This window comes from Dipteris shenzhenensis, chromosome 5 (genome assembly GCF_047967505.1).
Source record: "Dipteris shenzhenensis isolate YYH24624 ecotype China chromosome 5, Dip_SZ_1.0, whole genome shotgun sequence".
NCBI lineage: Eukaryota > Viridiplantae > Streptophyta > Polypodiopsida > Gleicheniales > Dipteridaceae > Dipteris > Dipteris shenzhenensis.
The window spans coordinates 19,475,529-19,500,165 of NC_141600.1; the positions used below are offsets into that span (position 1 = coordinate 19,475,529).

Genomic DNA, 24,637 nt, shown 5'->3' on the forward strand with positions numbered 1-24,637 from the left:
GGTTGTTCTTTTGGCCTAGCCTTGTGTGAAAATTGTCTTTCTGTTTGTCAATTTACTAACTGATGGGGTTGCCAAGGCACAACTCTGCAAATTCTCTACTATTTTTGCAATATGATTATTCAGAAACTTTTTCTTCTTTAGGGTCTGGTAGCCCTATGGGATTCTTTTAATTTATGCGGTAGATGCAGAGAAATGATATGTGAAGTATTTGAGCATGATCTTTGTTTAACAAATGTCTTTTATATGTTCTGTGCAGCAAGTCGAAGGCAAAAAATATTCCGTCATACAGCTGGGATTATAGGTGGATGGATTATCCAGGAGTTGGAAAAGACATCAGACATCCATATGACCAGTCTCTAATGACGTACAAAGGGCACCAAGTTTTACGTACACTTATCAGATGCTACTTTTCTCCAGTCTTCACGTAAGTTGAACTCTTTTGCACACTCGAACACACATTATAGTGGTTTGGACTGGGTGTCAGTTTCTATCTAGTGCATGTTTATGTTAGAAACATGGTGAAGGGAGATAGAGAGAGAGGTGAGAAAATAATGCTCAAATGAAGACATGAAGAAAGGCTTTCATTCATTCATCAAGTATGACAAGACAAGTGAAGTACAAGCCTTATAAAGGCTACTCACTCACACACTAGCACCTAGTGCATATGGGATAACTTTGGCTATGATATCTCCAACACCCCTTCAAGGCAAAGAGTGTGAGACCCAACACGCAAAGAGTAGACCGATCCCCCCTCCACCACAATATTGCAAAGAGCAAGTCCAACTATCCAACACCTCCCGTGTGATAGACTTCTTAGTCAGCTTGTGACCAGCAAGGGCAAACCTTCACTTGTCACCCTCCCCTACTCTGAAGTGGGTTGTCAATACCATCAACCAAAGTAGAAGACAAAACATTCATTTTTGGGGGACAACCCAGAGCAGAGTACCTCTTATTGACTCCAAATACATTCAATTTAGAGGGACAACTCAATGCTGAGAACCTTTATTTGACTCAACACAAACACACATTACAACCGGAACTGGATTTAAACTGTGAAGCCAAGCTCTAAAACTGAATTTAAAACTGTCCACAGCTCTCCCTTCTCCAAAGCTCTCCCTCTCTCTGGACAAACACTAGGGCCCAGGACAAATTGTCGGGCTGGACCCCCCCGAAGGTCTTTATTACTTTTTGAAAAACTGTTACAAAAGTTCAGCTTCAAGCTGTCTCGTAACTCTCTCTCCTGAAACGTCAAAAGAACTCTCTTCTTACAAGAGCTTCAAGCCCCATTCAAATTGGCAACATGCCACTTGTCTAAAATCTAGACTAACTCTTATTACAAGCCACATAGGGCCATTCTGGAGTCTTCCAGGCTCTCGGTCACACGAACCGCTTCCTAGGTGCTTGTCAGGCTCCCATTTCGCTTAGGAAAAATAATCCTTCCTAGTACCTGCAACAATTAATTAAAGCGCACCACCATGGTACCCATTAATTGTTAGCGCTTTGCATGCAAATAACACACTGTGGACTAATCCTAGTCACGGTGGGCGTCCCCACTGAACACATGTGCACATCTAAACAAATATATATATAAATAAATATATATATATATTTTCTCTGGTTGACCGAGGTCAACACTCTTGGTTATAATTAAAGGGCTTCGACCAAAGGTCAAGGCGCTTTAATTATAGCCAAGTCTCTCCAACCGGAGTTGGCACATCTTGGTTAACCGGGGTTAACCCTCTTGGCGCATGCCAAGTCTTGTTGACCAAAGTCAACATTCTCTGACCGTAGTCAGGTTTACTTGACTGGAGTCAAGTATCTTTGACCGTAGTCAATCCTTTGACCATTAAAATAACTCTTTGACCGTAATTAACACATATAACATTCTTTAATTAAGATCAAATAAATGGTCAACTGTACTTTGACTTAGGATATTTACATTGTGGTGACATCCCCTCGGCTTCTATTCAGTTGACCTCAACTGAAAAGCTTCCTTGTAAACATGCAAAAGCTGTGGATGATCGGATAACATGTCTTCGTCCATCCACTTGGCATCTAATGCCGTATAATTCTTGAATTTTACAAGATACCTGTAAAATTCCTTACCCTGAGGGCCTTTACGTACAGTATGGTACACAATTTGCTCTGGCTGAAGGACTTCCTCCAGCTCATCCACTTCTGGTGGATCCTCTGATACTGGTTCTGTAGGCTCTGGTCCTTGAAATTTCTTTAGAAGACTCACATGAAATGCGTTGTGAATCCTCCAATGCTCTGGCAATGCTAATCTGTATGCAACCTCATTTATTCTTTCTGTAACCCTGAAAGGGCCATAGTATCTGGGAGATAACTTTGCATACACTTTCTGTTTGCCTTTAAACTTGCGGAGCCTAGCTTTTTCAAACTTTAAAAGTATCCAGTCCCCTTCCTTGAGATCTAGCTGTCTCCTATGTTTATCTGCAGCCCTTTTATGTTTCTCTTGAGACCTTTCAATTGCTGTCCGGACTTGGCTGTAAGCTGTCTGGAGGTCTCTTACAAACTGATCAGCTGCAAATATTTGATCTTTAGTCCTCAATATAGGTGGCAAAATCACCTTCCCATATATGACTTCAAAAGGGGCTTTCCCTGTAGAGCTATGTACTGTATTATTGTAAGCAAACTCTACTAAGGGTAGGTACTTTTCCCAGTCTGAACTCTGGTCACCCACGTAGCATTTCAGCATATCCAAAATGGTAGAATTTGCTACTTCACTTTGACCATCTGTCTGGGGATGGAAAGAAGAAGAAAAATTCAGATTCGTCCCCATGTTATCAAATAAAGCTCTCCAGAATAGACTGGTCATTCTGGGATCTCGATCACTAACAATGGACTTAGGCATACCATGATGTTTAAAGATCTGTGCCATAAACAACTTAGCCATATGATCTGCCTTTATGGTTTTGCGAACCGGAAGGAAATGAGCTTGCTTGCTGAATCTGTCTATGATAGTCCAAATCCCGTCATTCCCTGACTTTGATCTTGGCAAATCAAAAATAAAGTCCATTGTAATATTTTCCCATGGTGCCTGAGGCACGGGAAGAGGCATAAGTAGGCCAGGTGCCTTGTGTCTATCATACTTGATTTTCTGACACGTAAGGCATTCAGTAACAAACTGATGTATATCTTTTCGCATTCCTGGCCAAAAGAAATACCTCTCTAGTGCTAGAGTTGTTGCTGTAATTCCTCTGTGTCCAGCATAGGGAGGTGCATGGCATTCCTCCAAAATCTTTTTCCTCATCTGCTGGGTGATGCATAGGCAATCATCTTTCATTAAATACCCATCTTTCAGGGAATAGTGACTGGTGGATTGCCCTTCTTGCATCTGCTGTAAAATTTCACCAAAATCAGAATCATGAGCATATTGTTCCCTCATGTCTTCCAGGTCCTGATGATAAGCAATAGTTACATTATTGACCTGGGGTCTTCGGGACAAGGCATCTGCCACTCTGTTCCGAATTCCTGGAGTATGGACAATCTGAAAATGATACATTGACAGCATGTTTGCCCATTTCATATGCTTCTCTGAAAGCTTGGTCTGAGTCAAAAAGTATTTCAGACTTTGGTGATCTGTTTTGACAGTAAAATCTGCACCCAAAAGATAGTGTTTCCATGTATGGATGGCATGAATTACAGCCAATAACTCTTTCTCATAGATTCCTAAATATCTTTCCGCATCCCGAAGTCGTCTGCTTTCATAGGCTACTACATGACCATTCTGATGCAATGCAGCCCCAACACATTCTCCACAAGCATCACAATCGACATCAAAAGACTGATACAAATCTGGAACTACCAGAATAGGCTCTGTAGTCAACTTTTCCTTGAGTGTATTGAATGCTTTCTTCTGTGATAATCCCCATGTGAAGGCTGCATTTTTCTTAGTGAGGTCATGTAATGGAGCTGCGATATCAGCAAAATGTCTGATAAATCTTCTGTAGTAAGAACACAAGCCTAAAAAGCTTCGAACTTCATGCACAGTTTTCAGCTCTGGCCATTCCTGAATGGCACGGATCTTCGCTGGATCCATTTGTATCCCATTCTTGGATATTATATGCCCCAGATAATGGATTTCTTCCAGAAAGAACTCACTTTTCTTGCTGTTTGCATAGAGCTGATGATTTCTCAGCTCTTGAAACACTATAGCAAGATGTTCTCTGTGGTCTTCATCTGTCTTAGAAAAAACTAAGATATCATCAAAGAAAGTACCAGTAAAATGCCTGTACTTCCGGAAGATACGATCCATCATTCTGTTAAATGTGGCTGGAGCATTTGTCAATCCAAAAGGCATCACTAAGTATTCATACAACCCGAATGTTGTGCGGAATGCTGTCTTATGCACATCCTGAGGCTGTATCCTCACTTGGTGGTAGCCACTCTTTAAGTCTATCCTGCTGAAAACTGAAGCTCCATTTAGCTGATCCAAGACATCATCAATACGCGGAATAGGGAATCTATTCTTGATGGTCATTTTGTTCAGTGCGCGATAATCAACGCACATACGGAATGAACCATCTTTCTTCTGTACTAACAGTACAGGGGAACAAAAAGGAGACGAGCTGGGCTGAATCAAGCCTTTGGACAGCAAGTCCTGTACTTGAGCCATAATCTCCTCTCTCTGAGTCGCACTGACTCTGTAAGGGGGTCTGTTTGGTGGTTCACTACCAGGCATTAACTCTATCTGATGATCTTCTGGTCTCTCTGGGGGTAACTCCCCTGGCAAAACATCAGAAAAGCAATCTTTAAAGTTTACCAAAAACTGAAACTTATCTTTGTCTGCATCATTCATTTCAGCATGCATATCAGTCTCTTTTTCTTTTACAAAAACCATGTACGCAGAAATTGCAGACTTTATTGCTTTACCGCATGAAACATCAGATACAATGGGGATAGTGTCCCCTTTATTCCTGGCAATTACACGCTGATTTTTCCCCCTATGTACAAATTCCAGCACTCTTTCAGGAAGAGTCAACTTCACTGCCTTGCGGTGAAACCAAGGCATCCCCAAAACTACATCATAATGTTTCAGTGGAGAAATGAAGAAGTCTTCCTGATCCACATAACTCTGAATATGAAGACGGAGCTTCCCTATCAAGGGAGTAACTGGCACAGGATTCCCACAAAACATTTGATCGGCATCCAAAGCCCTGCCTAGCTCTTCCGTCTTTATTCCCAGCCTCAGGGCTAGATCCTCTGATATGAAATTATCAGTAGCCCCTGGATCAAATAAAATCAGCGCTTGCTGGTCTCTAACTTTGCCCCATGATAGCAGCAATTCTCGTTCTTCTGGGTTCAAAGCATGACCCAGTATATCAGGAATACCCCCCGCCATTGGCTTTTGCGGTCCTCGTGGCTTCTCTGCCTCTTTTCCCTTCGATGATGAAGGCTTTTCTGGGCACTGGGCAGCCACATGCCCCTCTTTACCGCACCTGAAGCATTTCCCATCTCTACGGAATTCCGCTATCTGTTCAGGGGTAAAAGTAGATTTGCCTTTATAGGTCTTTGAGAACTGAGTACCCCTCGGCTTCTGAGACTGAAACCCTTTCTTTTCAGCCTTAGGGGACTCTTTCTTTTCTGATTTTTGAAAATCAGATTTCTTTTTATCAGCACGTCCTGCATGCAAGGATGGCACTGTAGATGGATCTTGTAGCGGTACAAGACTCGCTACTGAGGCTGAATGCATAAGATCTTGAATATTCTTTGCCCCCAAAGCATTCACTACTGCCTGAATTCTTGGAGTGAGACCTGCTCTGTATTTCCTCATCTGGGTACCTTTGGAGATCTTTTTGAACGGTGCAACCTGCAAATAAGCATCCCAGAACTTTTGGTTGTACCCATCCACTGTATCTCCTGCATCCATGTGCAAGCTGTCCCAGTCTTGAAGAACATGGTCTCTGAACTGTTTAGGCATGAACTGCTGGTAGAAGGCTTTCTTGAAGCCCTTCCACTTTCTTGGGGCTGACCCATCTGTAGTCAGTGCACTCCACCATGCACTAGCCGTTGCTGTTAAGTGTAAGCTGACCATTCTTAATTTGGAGGATTCTGAAAATTTCTCTGTACCAAATGCAGCATCAAACTGTCTGATAAACTGCAATGCTTTGTCTGTATGACCATACTGTCCATTGTAGGTCATAAACTTGACAGACTTTCCTCCCTCTTTAAATTCCTTGGTCGCTTTGGAAGACTTTCTCTTCCCAGACTTCTCGTGTTTCCTTCTTTTCCTGGATGGTTTATCTGATAAGGAAGAAGAAGACACAGAAGTCGAACTCGAGGTAGACGGTGATGGACTAGGAGATCGGTGACGATGCCTCGATCTCTTTTTACTATGGGACCGTCTCCTATGAGATCTATGAGATCTCTCTCTCTCAGACTGTACACGAGAGTGTGCCTCTGGCATTGGCACGTCATATACTGGATTAGGCATAGTCTCTGCTGGAAACAAATGCTGAGCCCTGGGATCCCTTTTAAGATTTTCCAGCTCTTGTATACGAGTGCGTACCATTTGTTCAAATTCTTGTTGAGTTTGTGGCACATTCCTCTGTCTTGGATGCACATCCCTATCTTGAGAATCCCACTGGATAGGTGATTGATCCATATTCTGAGATCTGCAGATTTCTCACACAGTGCGGGTAACTGATGCACACTACCTTTGCTTTTCCAACAGAAAAAGGTACCTCAACAAGAGGTGTTTTGCATTCACAATCTATGCCAGTACTGACTGTCAGTTCAAGGCATGTACCCACACAGTTACCAAAACATCATCAACTATGTTGCCCTTTTCTGGCTGCTGCAGATGGCTTCAAAAGGCATCTGTTTTTCCCTCTTTTTACTGCTCAAAGGCATGCATTCTCCTTTTTCTGCAAAACTCTGTTTTCTCTGCTTTTCTCTGGTTTTCTGCTACTTTTTTGACAGTAAAAACCTGACAGGCAGGAGAAAATTGATAGCCAAAACTGTCTCTGCAACTGTCTCTTTTTTTTTTTTTTTTTTTTTTTGTGAAAACAGTAACCAGATGGAGTAACTGTTAGTTAGTCTAACCAGACTAACTGGTTCTGGTTACACCAACCAAACTGATCTGGTTAGGCCAGATTAACTGGACCAGAGTTGAACTGACTGGACACTGGTTCAACTAACCAGAGTTAACTGACTGCAGTTGACTTAACCAGGGTTTCACTAACCACAGGTCAACCAACCAGGGTTTAACTGTACCAGGGTTAACTTAACCACTGGTCTGCCAGGCTGGCTGCCACGTCAGCATCTTGCAAGACCTCTGCCACGTGTCCTGCACCACGTGTCCCACGCCACGTCAGCTCTGAGCTGGATGCCACGTGTACTGCCACGTCATCAGCCTGCACATGCTGCCACGTCAGCACCCACGCGTGCCTGCAAACCTGCCCAAACTTTGGTCCTGGTCTGTTCGTCGTCGCGCGTCGCGCCTTGGTGACCATCAGTCGTAAGTTCGCACTGAAGCGGTATTTCACGACGACCTCCACGCCTCTTTTCGCAACGCACGCTACAGTGCCTCTGTCACCTGCGAAAATCTCCACGGCCAGACCATATGTGGCGAAGCTACATCTCCTGATAGTTTGTACTTGCAACTTGACGCATAGCATCGGAAGCTCCAGGCGATGGACAGACTGACAACGAGTTCTCCGTATAAAGCCCCGTAACTAATGCGTGCGTCGATTAATTGTCGTCAATTTTGGCGACTGATATACTTGCGCCTGCAAGTCACGCGTACCCCGTACCAATACAAGGTCACGGTGGGTCCATGATTTCTTTCTCTCCTTGTCTCTTGGATCGTCACAGTTTGAAGAAACTGTGAAGCCAAGCTCTGATACCAATACAACCGGAACTGGATTTAAACTGTGAAGCCAAGCTCTAAAACTGAATTTAAAACTGTCCACAGCTCTCCCTTCTCCAAAGCTCTCCCTCTCTCTGGACAAACACTAGGGCCCAGGACAAATTGTCGGGCTGGACCCCCCCGAAGGTCTTTATTACTTTTTGAAAAACTGTTACAAAAGTTCAGCTTCAAGCTGTCTCGTAACTCTCTCTCCTGAAACGTCAAAAGAACTCTCTTCTTACAAGAGCTTCAAGCCCCATTCAAATTGGCAACATGCCACTTGTCTAAAATCTAGACTAACTCTTATTACAAGCCACATAGGGCCATTCTGGAGTCTTCCAGGCTCTCGGTCACACGAACCGCTTCCTAGGTGCTTGTCAGGCTCCCATTTCGCTTAGGAAAAATAATCCTTCCTAGTACCTGCAACAATTAATTAAAGCGCACCACCATGGTACCCATTAATTGTTAGCGCTTTGCATGCAAATAACACACTGTGGACTAATCCTAGTCACGGTGGGCGTCCCCACTGAACACATGTGCACATCTAAACAAATATATATATAAATAAATATATATATATATTTTCTCTGGTTGACCGAGGTCAACACTCTTGGTTATAATTAAAGGGCTTCGACCAAAGGTCAAGGCGCTTTAATTATAGCCAAGTCTCTCCAACCGGAGTTGGCACATCTTGGTTAACCGGGGTTAACCCTCTTGGCGCATGCCAAGTCTTGTTGACCAAAGTCAACATTCTCTGACCGTAGTCAGGTTTACTTGACTGGAGTCAAGTATCTTTGACCGTAGTCAATCCTTTGACCATTAAAATAACTCTTTGACCGTAATTAACACATATAACATTCTTTAATTAAGATCAAATAAATGGTCAACTGTACTTTGACTTAGGATATTTACATTGTGGTGACACACATAGCATAGGGGCCTAGAAAGCCAACCCTGGTCAAATAGATCCTCATTGTCAGGAGAGAGGCCATGAACCTCTGCTGTAGCTGCATGCATCTCCTCCGGGGGCTTTTCAGGTTCAGTAGATGTGGCGTATATATTCTCGAGCTTGTCCAGTGTCTCCTTGGCTGAAGTAGTGAGGTCAAGATGATGAAGTAGTTTGTTAGCCAGCCTCAAACCAATAAGCGCTAGTGCCTTCTCATTCTTGTCATCCCAAGCTGATTGGTCTTCACCATGAGGATGAGGCTCCATATGGGCAAACTGAGGTAAGAAATTTGCAGCACCAGATGAAGAACCAGCAAGTATGGTGCCTGGTCTAGGACTCCAAAATGCAATAGTAGACTCCACGTGTGCAAGTGGGCAGATATAGGTGGCTGTAGGTGCTCCAAATAGTGTAGGCGGTTTTGGAGCAGCAACCCTAGAACAACTCAAAAATGCAAGAAGCAGCTCCAAAATTGGTCGAAAATGCCTCCAAAAGGCTCAAAAGTGTGCAACCAATGCGTGTAGATGGATAGCTCTGTTGCAGTGGCCTGGAAACCCTAAAAACGGGAATGGAAATGCTCTGAATCAGCATGTATACAAACGCCACTTGAAGGAGATGCCGACCAGGAGCACGTGTGCACACACCTCTTGAAAACAAGCCGACCAGCAGGGCTGTGGTGGGAAGAAATGGACTCGAAAAGGGCTGCAAGAAGAGGCGGCTATGGAGGCAGGCTATGGAGATTCTAGGTGGGTAGGTAGGAGTGCAAAGGGCTGCAAGGGAAGGAGGCAAAATGACAAGACAAGTGAAGTACAAGCCTTATATAGGCTACTCACTCACACACTAGTACCTAGTGCATATGGGATAAGTCCCATGATGACATGTGGCACTCACACATGACACACACACATAGACTAGTACTAGATCACCTAGTACTACACACCAACACTTCACACCAACATACTCTTTGGCTATGATATCTCCAGCAATTTATTCGCATTAAGACACGTTTTCAATATCCCAATGTGAATAGAAAATTCACACACTTTTTTTGGGGGGGTAAAAAGCAGTATCTCATTGAGAAAAAATGTACATTCATAGCTGGTCCAGAGAGGAGCAGCTACTACTCAAACTAAACAAGTGACGGAACACTTCTAGTTGGGCTAGAGGAAGATCTCCAAGAAAATGCACAACGCCATTTGGTTTAACAAATGCTCCAACAACCTTTATATACTTATGAGCAGTGTCTTAAGGTCAGAATCCAAATGTGAATTCTTTGCAAGAGAAGTGAGGTACTTTATTCCAAGAAGGAATTTGTACGGATACTGAAAAAGTAAGGGCTTGTTTGGAATGGCGACATCCTACAAACCTAGAAGAATTATATATATTCTTGGGTTTGTTTAGACTTTATAGGAGATTCATTCAAGACTATGCTAAGGTTATTGTTTGGAATGGCCACATCCTAGAAACCTAGAAGAAATATAGATATTCTTGGGTTTGTTTGGATTTTATAGGAGATCATCCAAGGCTATGCTAAGGTTATTGTTCCGTTGACAGATTAGCTTAAGGGGAAGGGGTGTACCTTCATATGGGATGAACCTCAAAATAAAAGTTTTGCAAAGTTAAAAGTAGCTATAATATCAACTCTTGTCTTAAAGGTAGTGGATCCCAATGAACCATTCGTGGTTGAAATAGATGCCAACGATTTTGTTGTTGGGGTGGTACTTTTACGACTTGTGGCTTTTGAAAGCAAGAAGTTAGAGTGTGCCCAACGGAATTACTTTGCATATGAGAAGGAACTGTATGCTATAGTTTATGCTTTAAAGAAATGGGCCTTTGTATCCATCTCTACAATCATCTTGTTCTTGATTGTTTGCACGTTTGTGTGAACAAGATCTATGACTGTAGAGACTTATTGGGGGGTAGGAGAAGAGGCCTTGCAAGTCTGCATTATCTCATCAATTACGGCTTGCTTCTTGGCCTCTTGAAGGACCTAGATTCGGGCTACTAGATCTGCCATCTATTAACTTATTTCCGATACTCCATGCTGTAAATAGAAAATCTGCTCTTGGGGGCCAACAATGGGCCTGTTTAAGTCCCCTTGTTGGCATGTCCTTGCATAGGGAGGGGCTGTCGAGGCAGCAACTGTAGAGTATAGATTGTACGGGCTGGAATCAAGGTTGTAGGAGAAAAGCAAGACAAGGAGGTTGAGGAGCTCCATATTTGCCAAGGTATCTGAGTGCACGGTGTGTGTGTGAGAGAGAGTGAGAGAGAGTGAGAGAGAGAGAGAGAGAGAGAGGGACAGATCCTTAACAAGCCTAGCACAGGCTGACTTTGTTATAAGCCTTTCTCCTTGTCTGTTTGGTATTTTCTGAACTTTTCTATCCTAGCATCTTGGGCTTGGATTATAACAACTGCTTCATATTTGCCAAGGTATCTGAGTGCACGGGGTGTGTGTGTGTGAGAGAGAGAGAGAGAGAGAGAGAGAGAGAGAGAGAGAGTTAGAGAGAGAGAGAGAGAGGGAGATCCTTAACAAGCCCAGCACAGGCTGACTTTGTCATAAGCCTTTCTCCTTGTCTGTTTGGTATTTTCTGAACTTTTCTATCCTAGCATCTTGTGCTTGGATTATTACATCCATGGCTAGAGTAGATGTCAGATGAAGATGTGGTGAAGCTCTACAGAGATTGACACTAAATCAGCAGGAAGGGGGGATGTATTGAGTGCGTTTAAATAGTAAATTCCCTCAGAATCTGAAAGGGAGAGAAATATTTGTAGGTATTAGGGCGGTTCCAATAGCTTACATGCACCGTTTGAATACAGTGTATATGATACTTAGTACTCAGATCTAAATTGAGGAAAAGCTTTTTGTAGGATACTACAATTGACTTCTATCTTATGTATGTTTTAGCAGTGTTTACTATATTGGAACGATATGGTTGTATTATTGTGTCTTCTTTTGCAGGACTGGACAGAAGTATATCTACACAGGATCTCAAGATGGATGTGTCTACATCTATGACTTGGTAACTATGACGACATCCTTTTACATTGTATTATCTAGTTGTATTTTTGCGTGCACCATTTGCACGAGAAACGAGATGAAATGTAGAAAGTCGAGTAGCTAATCATGTATAAGCTTGTAGATTAGTTTAACACCCTCTGCAAGACATTTGTGACTAGAGATATTCCTAAATATTGATGACTGTGTACAATTGTGAGACTATTTAGCTAGATTAATACAAAGGGTTATTTTTTAAAACTTAATTTTATGTTTCCCAGCATCTGCCAGGCTGAACATCGTTACATTGGCTAGTGATGCTCCATATCTGTGTAAAAATGCTTATGCTTTTGAAATCCAGATGGCAGCTTATGCTTGGGTACTCATGAGAACATAAGCATAGCTTTGGTTACTAACTTATTAATATATTGTATTTTTCTCATTTACTCATAATTTTGTCTAAAGTCTCTTACAAACTCCCTTTCCTTTAAAAGGTTCAATTTGTAAGATTGGATGTATTGTAGTCTTATGAAGGGGGGTGTCTGTGTGTGTGCGCGCGCACGTGCTTCTTTCCAAATGTAATTCAGAATGGAAAGAAAGGGCAATTCAGTTGCCATGCACAACAACAATTGAGTTGCTGCACACAGTGCTAAGATGGTCATTGAATTACTTAATTTATACTTAAAAAATGAAATAGCCTCAAAACTGACATATAGTTTAAATCACAATAGCTTCATACTTTCACACAAGAGTATAGAGTTTAGAGAAAGTAGTGGAATAGAGGAACGTCAGTGCTTAGTGTGTGATTGAGGGTACTCCCAACAGTAAGAGATTTGCATATTTCTCTATTTTAAATGATGTGTGGTTTGTAAATACTATGATATTCAGAGTTTTTGACAAAACGAAAATTGAAGAATTTTAAACAGCATCATCCATTTTGTGGAACACTTGATCCAGCCTCAATGCATGCTCTCTCTTGGAACTATATGCACATATTGCATTTCTTGTTTTCTTTCTCTTTTGTTTTTTTGTTTGTTTTTTTTGGGACGTATTTTAGTAAGCACTGGGTTTGCCCAAGAGACTCCGTGGGTGTTTAAAAACCCAGTATAGCTGCTTATGCTTGGGCACTGCTTTGCTTGCTAAGTATTTCTTCCTTTTGTTTTTCAAAATTTTTTGTTGATTGGATGTATTCCAGTCTTACAAAGGTATGTATAACAATTGAAGATTTACAATGATCTTCTTGAAGTGGGAGTGAAAGAGAATTATTCAAAATTATGTAGAAGCTAATATTGGTGAAATATGAGGCATCAAGGAAGTAGTGCAATCCTTGCATTCTCATGATCAGTTCACTATCAACTGATACAGCAAACCAACTCCAACTCAAACCGAAACTACTAAAGGAGCAAGAATGAATCATATTGCCAAAACTAAGGATTGGTCAAACAGTATTCCTTTAGATCCAAAATGTCGACAAGGAAGATGGTGAAGCTACTTAGAAAATCGCAATTGGGAAAATCTCCATCATCCATAGTTCCCAAGAGTTTCAGAAACCAGGAAATGGAGCACGGCGGGAAACAATGTTTCGGAGTTTCGGCAAGCCGCACTGTTACATCAATTACCATAGTTGATAGATCATAAATGACAAGTAGTCTAGGGCCTAGGCTGAAGCCTAAAAAAAGTCAATACAAAACATGATCCATGATCCATTTCACATGACAAAATCCTAGAAATAAGTACTTCAGTCTATGTAGTCAATACAAAACATGATCCATATCGGATCCAAAAATCAGACAAAATCCTAGAGGTAAGTGCAGTAGCATGCTCGAAAAATATCACTCCTAAAGATTATTGGCATCCATCGGGTCATTTGTCTCCTCTGACTCCTGAGTGTCAGCCTCAGATGATGATTAGATAGGATTCTGTCGCTCTAGCTTTGTTGAAGTGGTAGTGACGGAACCTACCTCTAAGAGCGGGTGGAAGAGTGAGTGGTGCGGGTCGACGCTATCAACTCCTCATAAAGCAAGGAGTACATATTGTGCTCATCCTGGGGGATCTTTGGGATGAACTTCACCTTCTTGATGTCAACCTTATCCACATTCACTTGAGAAGGCTCTCGATGCTTGGCTTTCCTATCAAGGAGCTGGAGGTTGCAATGACAAAATAACAACCGCTCTAGTTGGGAGGTACTCAACCTATTTCTCCTCTTTGTATGCAAGAGTGTCCCAGTGCTCCAATTCCTCTCACATGGATCGGAACTGCAATCCTGTGAGAGCACTCAAATGGCGATGTGTTTTTGCGGGCACAATTACAAATTACAATTAAGTAGAATGTAACTCACATTGTACTATGTTACATATAGCTGAAACTTGAGTGTATGGATAGTGAATTGACCTAACCTAAATTAAATGGACTTAATGAGCTTTCTAAAAGTTTTGATCCATAATCCCTTGTACCCATGAACACAATTTATTGCCTAAAGCACATAAACTAGCCTTTGGATTTCCAAGCTCACAACCTAGGCTAGAAAACTTGGATTTTCTCTGAATTCTCACAAACGGTTGAGAATCTTGAACTGTTTTACCTAGTGTGTATGTGAGCGATGAGGGTAGTACTTTAGATAGAATTCTAAAAGATTATGTGTTCTACAGATTATGCCTTAATCTCATTATGACCTTGTTTAACCAAATATTCTTTGCCTAACACACCAAGGCTCATCCCCAGGTGTGATATAAAGGTGTTAGGTTACTAGTTGATGTTTGTAAAACCGAGTGGGTACAAAACCTTGTGGATCTCAGTCTCTTACGGCATGTTGAACATGGACCTGGTGAAAGGTGATCTAGTAATTAACAAAATAGCCCTATGGGCTCCTCATGTGGACTCCGCCTCAACACTAGCTTTCAACATCCTTTGTAAGTATTCTCACGTTTGGCTACATGATCCAAAACAATCTCGGAAATGGGATTTTAATGTGATTGTAGAGGGTATGGGTAGCAAGGAGATAGCCTCACTCTTGAGAATCAGCCATAGTGCTCATTGGGACATCCTTTGTAAGTACTCTCACGTCTGGCTACAATGATCCAAAACAAACTTGGAAATAAGATTTTAATGTGACTGTAGAGGGTATTTAGAACAACAAAAATCTAAATTTGTATGATTGGACTTACTCTAGTCTTACAAATGTATATAGGTATGTGTAGCAAGGAGAAAGCCTCACTCACTCTCTCTACTCACTACTGCATGAACTGAGAGAGTAATGCACCCAAAACAGAAGTGGAACTGTGGAGTGAGTGTGAGAATTTGAGGGAGGAATATAAGGGGCCTTCGAAGTGGAAAGAATAACTCAGTAACTGTCTGCCCAATAGGGCTGAATACAACTGAAAAAGAATAAGTATTGTATGAAGGGAATAAACCCTCACTGCAAAAGGAAAGGAGAGAATACTATATGGAGGGGAATCCCTCACTGTAGAGCTGGAAATGGAGGGCTGCTCTGATGCAGTCCCTTTGCTGCTGCTAACTGGACTGAACTAGTACTGTAGGGACTGTAGGGACCCTGTAGAAGGTCTGCTGGTCTGCTGCTGCCTATCCTGCCCTGATCCTACTTAAAGACTGCTGCTGGCTGGAGCCCCTGGATAGTGTGGAAGGTGGATGAATGAAGTGGCCAAGGAGCTGCCCTTATATAGGCCCTCTTGGGCCCTAAAACTGACTGACCGGGGCCGACCCCTGGCCAGATCTGTCCCGACCAGGCTGGTCGGGTCTGATCAAGCACCAACTGCCATGTGGTCGGCCGTATGGTGCCTGCTGATGTGGCGCATGCTCTGTGTGCTGATGTGGCTGTGCTGACGTGGTTGCTGAGTCCATGTGGCAGTCCAGCATGCCACGTGTTGTGGATGCCCTTGAGATCCCCTTATATGGAAACTCAAACTGGGGTATGGAAAAAGCCTCCTTGTATGCTGAAAGGAGGTATGGATAATCTGTGAAAAAACTCCTCTTCAACCATGGTGTCATGTGGGAGCCCTTGTGCTTGAACTTTACTACATACAAGAAATTGATGATTGCCTATACCTTTCTTGAACCGATGAAGCAAAATCTGCTCAGGCTCTCGACCACCCTCGCCTCATCAACAAACTCGGGCTGCTCCACATTTGGCGCCAGTGTTAGTGCCAGACCCACATGTGGCTTAAGCCACGACACATGGAAAACTGGATGCATGGTCCATGTACTTCTTCCCAATGTGCTTGAGTCACTTCTTCACGAAGATAAACCCACTGTCTTTTCTTGTAACCCACATCTAGCCTGTGCTTGTTAGCTTACGTCTGGTAGGTCTCATGTGCTTTGGCAATGCGATCTTTCACAGAATCCATTACCTTCTCATATGTCTTTGTGATGCAATCGGCCTTGTAATATGTTCTCGGATGTCGTGGTGAGAAGGAACTTGAATTTACCCACGCTGGAGGAATAGGTGTCATTCAAGATCTCGTGAAGTAAGGGTGAATATTGCTCCCATCAGGGCTGTGCATGTGCAAGATAGCACTTTAGAATGTCGAATGAAAGCTGGTTGTAGACTTCTGATTGGCCATCTCACTGCAGATGGACGCTCCTAGAAAAACTAAGCTTGGTACCAAAGTTGTCGAAAAGGGATCTCCAAAACTGCTTGGGGAATTTGGAATCCCTATCATACAGAATGATATGTGGCATACCACACATTGGATACCACCACCTAAGGAGAAGTCGAGCTGTATCTTGTGCATTGATTGTACCCTTGCATGGAATAAGCATGGCAAATTTGTTGAACCTGTCCACAATGGTCAGGCACATGGTGTTCTTGGAACCAATGGCCGATGGAAGGTCTGTGACAAAATCCATGCCAATCTGCTCGAAAGGTTGATCCGGAAACTCAAGGAGTCATGGCAGCTTCCCATGGAATATCTTCACCTGTTCGGCATATTTGGCCATGAGACACAGACTGGTGGACATCACTGCGTAAATGAGGCTAGAAAAAATTGCGCTCGATCTTGTCGAGAGTGCCTGCAACCCCTCTGTGTCTGCCAATTGTGGAGTATGGTAGCATGGAATTGGGGCAGCACAGAAGGCGCCCTCTAAAAAACAACCACCTGCCATATATACAATAATCACCGGCCTGCTTATCAAGCATTACCTTGTACCAATGCACTTGAAAATCTAGATTGGTATGGTACTGGTTGCACATCTCTGCAAGAGAAGACTCCTGAACTATGGAGATGGAGGTAACGATTCCCCGTCTACTGAGAGCATCAACCACGACATTCTCTGACTTGGGCTGATAATCATTTTGCCAAACTGCCGAAAAGTCTAGCTCCATTGATCCTGACGATTAGACCACTGAGTTGTTGGCATAGTCTGAAGCCACTTTAATGCTTTGAACAGTGAAATCCTGTCTATACAGAAAATGTTTCAGTGTTTTTAAAGGCATGGATCACTGCACATAGCTCCTTATCATAAACTGAGTACTTGGTCTCGGCTAGAACCAGCTTACGTCTCTCGGATGCAACTAGATGGCCATTCTGTTCCAAGACTGCTTCGATGGGATAGTCGTTGGCATTGGTTCGAACATCAAAGGGCTAATGCCATATGCCAATGCAAGTCATGGAGCTGTGTTGATTGCTTCCTTCAATTGAGCGAATGTTGAAAGGGCTGCTGGAGGAAAGATAATGGGCGGCTTCATGGTCTTCACTTTGTGTAAAAGATTGGTGATGGGTAGCACAATCTTTGTGAAGTCCTTGATGTGCTTGTGTACACATGGAAAATGCCCATGAACATGCAGACCTCCTAAGATGTGGTAGGCAGCTCCCACTCCACTTTGTCTTTCACTTTGGCTAAATCCAAGCGGACACTTGTTGGAGTGTCAATGTACCTCTTCTAAGAAAAATCTGCTCTTCTTGGAATTGATGTACACCTGATGTTCTTCAAGAGCTAAAGAACTTGTTGAACATGCATCACATGTTGTGCGGGATCCTTAGAAAAAATGAGAATGTCATTGAAAAAGACGGATACTTTTATCAATCAGAGGTTTGAAAGTCGTAGCATCATGCGATTGAATGTCGCGAGCACCCTTGTGAAACCAAAGGGCATCACCACAAACTTGTACTAGGCCTTCTCTGTGCGAAAGGCTTCGGGATACCTATCTCATGAATCCGTATCTAATGGTACCCACTCCTCAGATCAATGTGTGAGAATATCTTGGCCCTTAAGGCGCTCCAAATTGTAGCTGAATCAAAGGGCAAGGAAGAGTGGAATGAGCTTACCCCCATGGCCTGGGATTTTGAGATCCAAGTCCTAGTTCTGACAGTCAGGTCGAATCTCAATTTGCTGCCACCATCATGCCCCCAAGATATTTGCTGCTTGAGTTGGTGCGACCTTGAGTGGCCGACTGTGTGTGCATCCTGAAATCTTCAGAGTGGCTGAAGTAACTTCCATGTTGCTCTCTATCTGCTGTCCCATGAATGCACCATGCAAGGCAATGGAATCTATTAGGGTGATAGTCAACCTGGCTTGCTTGATGGCTTTTGTGGAGATGATATCCTCCGAACTCCCTGAATCTGCAAGGATGAGAACCTTTTGCCCACTGATCTGGTCGTAGAAATGAAACATCATGGGAAACATGTCAAGCTCCCCCTTGTGCTGATCTTCAATCTCTTGGATGACCACTGAGGTTGTCTTGCAAGAGTTAAAGCTTTAGATGAACCACATGACATGGTTCCTTCTGCTTGGAGCTTCTTCAAGTAAGGGAAATTCGTTCTTTTGGCCCTGCACATGACAATAGAAGCACCGGCTCTCTTTGGCATGAGTCGCTGCATCCAAGAAACCGCCATAATTGTTGCTATCCTTTGTCATCCAATTCTTCTTTTGCTGCCCATTACTGGACCTCTTCCCACCATCTCATGGCGTGGAGTCCTGGGACTTCTTACTGTTGTCTGACTTGGATCCTTGAACCTTGTGCATGAGCTCAAAATTTTGGGCAAGCTCATATGCACCTCATAATCTCGTGGCCTAAAACTTGAACGTACCACAGGATGTTTGTACGTAAACCATGGAGAAACTTACCCAGCTTTTCACATCGGCCCTTATATAGCTGTATGGTTTAAACTTGTTGGCATGGTGTTTCACCATCTCAGTGTCCCCCTGGTGCATCTCGAAGAACTGACTCTATCATCAGTCCAGGTACTGTGGTGGCAGGAATCCTGTCCTGACATCTTTCTCCAAACCCTGTCCACCCATAATGAGGTGTCTCCTCGTCTGCATCAAAGCGTCCTTCTGCAACTTGTGCCACTAGGTGACCACCTTGCTTGTGAGGTGGATCAATGGGAGAATACACCTCTCATTGTCTTTTGTAGGGACAACTAAGAAATAGCTCTCAAAAACGATTGAGCCAAGAAATTAAAAAAAAAAAGGTTCGGTCTTACTATTATACTGAAGAAAATTGAGCTTCATAGGGAATGAAGATGGGCTGCAGGGCTCTCTCCCAATCGTCATCTCACTATGGGCGGAGTAGAGAAATGAGGAGATGTCAATCCAGTTCTTCCTTCTCCTTCCGAGCGGTGTGCTCTCTAAGTTCCTTGGCTTGTTGAGCCTCGCAATCATGATCACGCTCGGCTTGCTTTGCATCTCTTGGAGCTTAAGCATGCGATTGAAGAGATTCTCTGACTATTGTTTCTGCATTTGCATCATGGTTTGCATCATGGCGGAACTGTTGTCGGGCCTCTGCAGCCAAGGGTGGATTCTGTGGTGGAGGGGCTAGGGAAGCAACTTCATCTTCCGTACTGTGGTTGAACTCATCACTGGTAATCATGGTGTGCTTTCTATACCATAAAATAGTGGCCGTCCCTAAACTGAATCTCCCTATCTCAGGAAAGAAAACCTGAAGCTCTGATACAAATGTAGCAGGGAGAAAGCCTCACTCTCTCTCTCTACTCACTACTGCCTGAACTGAGAGAGTAACGCACTCGAAACACAAGTGGAACTGTGGAGAGAGTGTGAGAATATGAGGGAGGAATATAAGGGGCCTCCGAAGAGGAAATAATATAACTGTCTTCCCAATGGGCTGAATACAACTGAAAGAATAAGTACTGTATAAAGGGAATAAACCCTCACTGCAAAAGGAAAGGAGAGAATACTGTAGTCTGTATGGAGGGGAATCCCTTACTGTAGGGCTGGAAACAGAAGGCTGCTTTGATGCAGTCCCTTTGCTGCTGCTAATGCTGGTTTGAAAAAAAAGTATCGCTTCTTAAAAAAGAAGTGCTAGTTTTTTAACAAAAAGGCTTATCATGTGAACAGGCAAAGCGTCTGCTGGACCAACAGATTCATAACTACAGTTACAGGAAGAAGCTGAGGAACACTCCAAGAACTTCAACTATAGAGTGTTTTGCTGATTGTCTGTAGAATCATGACCTTCCTCCTATTTGTCCTGTCAAGGAGGAACCCTTCTAAAGTGCTCAAGTGACACCAACACTGCATCTTTATGCAAGCTGTGCATGCTCTTGTTGGGCTTACACCTTTCCTGACTATTGACTTGATACTCATGCTGATGGATGTCTGTGTCTTCTCACTTACGGGTTACAACAATTACTTTTTATTTTTTTGCTCATGCAAAAAGTTGTGGACTATTTTGCTTTAAAGATCTGGTGATCCCCAATGGTTTGTAAAGGAGGTGAGACTAGTAAGCAATGAAACCCCAAGATATACGGTTGTGAAAGGAAGTTGACATTGCCTACAGCCCCAACTATGAACAATAGGGTATTTTGTATGTTTGGAAAGCTACAGAGCCCCATATTTCCCATGATGATGTTTGAAAGGTTGCATGGAATCTTTGAGGACAAATCCCTTGTTTGTGTGTTGAACCTTCTATTGGGAGTGTGATCTTCTGAGGAGATTTCTACCATAACATTTTATGTGGCATTTGCTATTCCATACAACTAAGGTTTCAGGAGTGGAAGCATCCCACAATTGCTATTGATGCTCTTAGAGTACTATGAAGATGTTCAAAATGGAAATTGCATGGATATTTACATGAGCCATGCTACATGAAATCAATCAATCATTGCTAGTGTTCTTAATGTTTTTAGAGATTAGATGTCGCTTGAAATCCTTTAGGCCTCATGGAGGTGATCAAGAGAGTATATCTAATGTACTCAGAGTCCTCTTAGAGTCCTCTTCTCAGCTTAGTCTCGATAGTCTTTAGTCTCAAGGTTAGAGGGTGAGATGTAGTCCATCATATTTGAATAGCAAACTAACAAGGATTTTTTTACAAAAAATGTTTTTTGTATTATGTCTCAAAAGACGATATAACCATGTCAAGTTCCCTTTACACCTGGTTCAATCAGTAAACAAAAGAAGAAGAAAACAAATGCATATCATACATCATTTATAAACTGAGGGTCTATTGGTTTAACTTTAAAATCCTTGATCAAAGCCTTTCCATCTTTGTAGACAGCCCATTTTCCTTCTTTCCTAGCCGCCTTTACCTTTGCTAGTTCTGAGCTTTTGTTCCCTAGCTGATTCTTTGTGAGTTCCTCTGCAATCCACACCTGTAGACCTTTCAACTTGTTGGATTGTCTAAGAACTTGCGTTCTTTCAGCCCTTGACTTGAAGATGAGAATTCCTTGCGCTCCTTCTTGCGCTATCTCAAAGTTGAGATCACCCAAATCAATGGCTGGTAAAGCTTTGCTGAGTTCTTCATGGGTCTCTTCCCAAGAATCCTCTGCTGTCCGGTAGTCCTCCAATCCTGAGCTTCTTTGAGTTGAGCAACCTTTCAGCTTGCTCCTTTACTTCCTTCTGCAGTCGTGCAAAGTCTAAGGAGCTCTTTACTTCTCCTTTGATTTCTCCCTTGAGATTTTCTTGGATCTCTCCCTTGAGCTTCTTATGCATCTCTTCAATTTGTCTAGATACTAATTCATCATCTAAAACTGAAATGGGAGTTGGCTTGTTTAGCTTCAGCTCATTCACTTTCACTCTCTCCTGTAGATCTTGAATTTTTTTCATAAATTCATTGTTCTCCTTCTTGAGCAAGAGAATCTGCTCTTGGAGAAGAAGTATGACCATTTTTCCTAGTGTTAGGCAAAGGTGATGCTAGTTTTGCAGCATATGAAGGCTGCTTCTCTACTTTTCTGTCACTTATTGTTAAAAAAATGACAGTTTGCCAGGGACCCCCCCTTCTTGTGACGCTTATAGCAACTAAACGGTGCAGATTTTGCCTTTAGTGTAGAAACAAAAAATGTAGGTTATCTTCTGAACAACAAAATTGCTTTAACTTTGAAACGATCTGAGCAAACCTTGAAAAGTTATGGTCAATTCTTTGTTTATGGAAAAACCAGTCTGGAGCAGCAACTAGCTGAGGCAGAACGGCGACTAGAGAGGGAGCTCCTAGGGTTTGTTTTGAGTGATATCAGCTTGAGAAAAGCTCCCAAATGATTCCTAACCCCCTAGGCTGGGCTATGGAGCTCAGCCCAACTAGGAGTAGGAGAAAAGGATAAGAAATGGGTTGAAGGAAGGGGGCCGAAGGAGACGGGCTTCCGTTTGCTTGTATCAAGATATACTAACAAGGATTTTGGATCAATTATGGAGTCTTGTTCAAAGTTGGGGCTCCATCGAAAGGGGTCATTGTATCCCTTATCAGACGCAGAGCTACGATCAGGAGACAACAGAGGACTATGTCCGTGGGCAGCCAGCAGATCTTTGAATTTATGCCCTCACTACCTCATTCCCCTCGATGCTCTGATGATGAGGATGCTAGTGTTGTGTAGGCGATCATCATTTTGACATGGCTATGTAGCACTCAGCACTTATCACTTTGACATGACTATGTAGCACTCAGCACTTATCATTTGCATTCTGCATAGTGGATGCTCGTTTAGTAGCTCCACCCACACAGCTTGTTTGTATCAGGACTTTTCAGTCTCATAGACCCATTGGTCTTTCGAAGACTTTAGTAAACTCTCTCTCTCTCTCTCTCTCTCTCTCTCTCTCTCTCCAGTCTAGCCCCCCAAATAGCTGTGCATAGGCACTGATAGCAGGTGATGACATAATTCTTTTCAAGGAGTCATCTACACTAAGAGCAGGCCACCTAGCAGCGTACTCAAAGTGCACCCTATAGAGATGCTACGATCGTAGGAGTTTGGCTACAGGACCATACAGCACTCGCTTGATCCGAGGTACTATCATTGCAGGGTCATAGGGCAGGGCCCGCTTCACAACTTCCCCAATGGTACAAAGTAGAGGATATCATGATCTCTGACATGCTTCAGAGACACCCATATTCCTGCTAGGACCCACCCTAGCCAAGATGACGATCCAATCCCTCATAGATGGCACTTCACATTAGATCTTTAGTAGTGTACTGCATGGGGTTTTTTCTCATGATGTGTTATAGATTGGTCTGATAAGCCTTTTTGGCCTTTTGGAGATGTTAATCTCTCTCTCTCTCTCTCTACACGCCCACGCACACACCCCACGAGATGATCTGCAACAAGCCGGCAGTCTCACATCAGGTAGTTCTTAATGAGTTTGGAGCATCCCCGCTACTACAGCTTGATGCAGCAGTCCAGGTTATCACATACCTCTATCGTGTCAGGGATTATGGCTCTTGTACTTTAGGCTGACGTAGGCTACCATGGCTAGCCCTATATGCATCCATGACTTTGGCATGACCTTTTACAATCTAGTGAAAGAAAACATCACAAATTTGCTGTGTGTTGAGTACTTGTTGAGCTAGTTTGTGTGCTAGTCCAAGTATCTTGTTGCTGTGTTCCAATATTTCTTTTAAGTACTTCCTAGGTTTTTGACTGGTTGCTCCAATTATTTTTTAAGTTGCTTCTTCTTCTGCTGTCCCCATAGTTTTGCACAGAGAGAGAGAGAGAGAGAGAGAGAGAGAGAGAGAGAGAGAGAGAGAGGTCCTACGAAACCTTTGTTTAATGCTGACAGGTAACCGGAAAATGTGCTGCAAGACTTGGTGGGTATCACCGGTCAACAGTGAGGGATTGCAGCTGGCATCCGTTTTACCCTCTGCTTGTAAGTTCATCTTGGGATGGCGTCATAGCAGAATGGGAGCATCTTCATGGAGAGTCCGTGCATCCTAAACACGCTTTTCAGCACTATATCCCGTCCTTTGACATGGAAGATGCTTATGAAAGTGATTAAAAAGTTCACAAATGTTATGAGGCTCAATCTATAGCAGCTTCTGTATATGGTGTAAAGTTGGCATTTCAACCATATTTCTCTGCAAGGGAAAGAGAGATGCTGCAGAGGTAAAGGTAGGTAAAGGTGATCTTTGGAATTAGCCTTAATAGTAAGCATCAGTCAACCAATTCTTTCTATAGTGTAAACTTTTGATGATAAAAGCTACTCATTAGCGATGGAGGACTTGTCATTTTATTGATATGGCCATAATAATTTCTATAATAATACTTACTCTCTCAAAGGCGTGCCAAAACCATGTGTGGTGTTCAGGCCCTTTGTTTTGGTGATAGCAAAACGTACCTCGTTAGGTATTGATGTCTTGTTTTTTTGCCCCCCAGGCTTCACACGAGTGTATGCAATGTACAGTGATGTTAATTTGACTTTCACAGGTCCAAGTCATACTCTGAGAGCGCCCCCCCCTCCCCGCCAAACCCAAAGCCCCTTTCCGAACACACACACACACACACACACACACACACACACACACATCCCCCTTCCCTAGCACGTGAGATTAGTAATAATAAACATATTGCAAGACTCAGCAGGTACCACCTAGCATCTCTTGTACCCTATGCTTGTAAGTCCATTGTGGGAAGGAGTCACAGGAGCATCCTTATGG

General features: G+C 42.9%; 1 protein-coding gene across 6 annotated transcripts in view; it reads left to right on the top strand.

The window, feature by feature from the left end:
• Positions 1–24,402, top strand: part of LOC147901718 (transducin family protein / WD-40 repeat family protein) — a 72,129-nt gene extending 47,727 nt beyond the window's left edge. For all 6 annotated transcript variants that reach the window (XM_087374523.1, XM_087374524.1, XM_087374525.1 and 3 more), the window contains 3 exons: positions 257–424; positions 11,776–11,836; positions 23,764–24,402. In XM_087374523.1, coding sequence (XP_087230649.1) covers positions 257–424; positions 11,776–11,836; positions 23,764–23,979 — 445 coding nt within the window. In that variant the 3' untranslated portion in view covers positions 23,980–24,402. The remainder of the gene's footprint in view (positions 1–256; positions 425–11,775; positions 11,837–23,763) is intronic.
• The last annotated feature ends 235 nt before the right edge of the window (positions 24,403–24,637 follow it).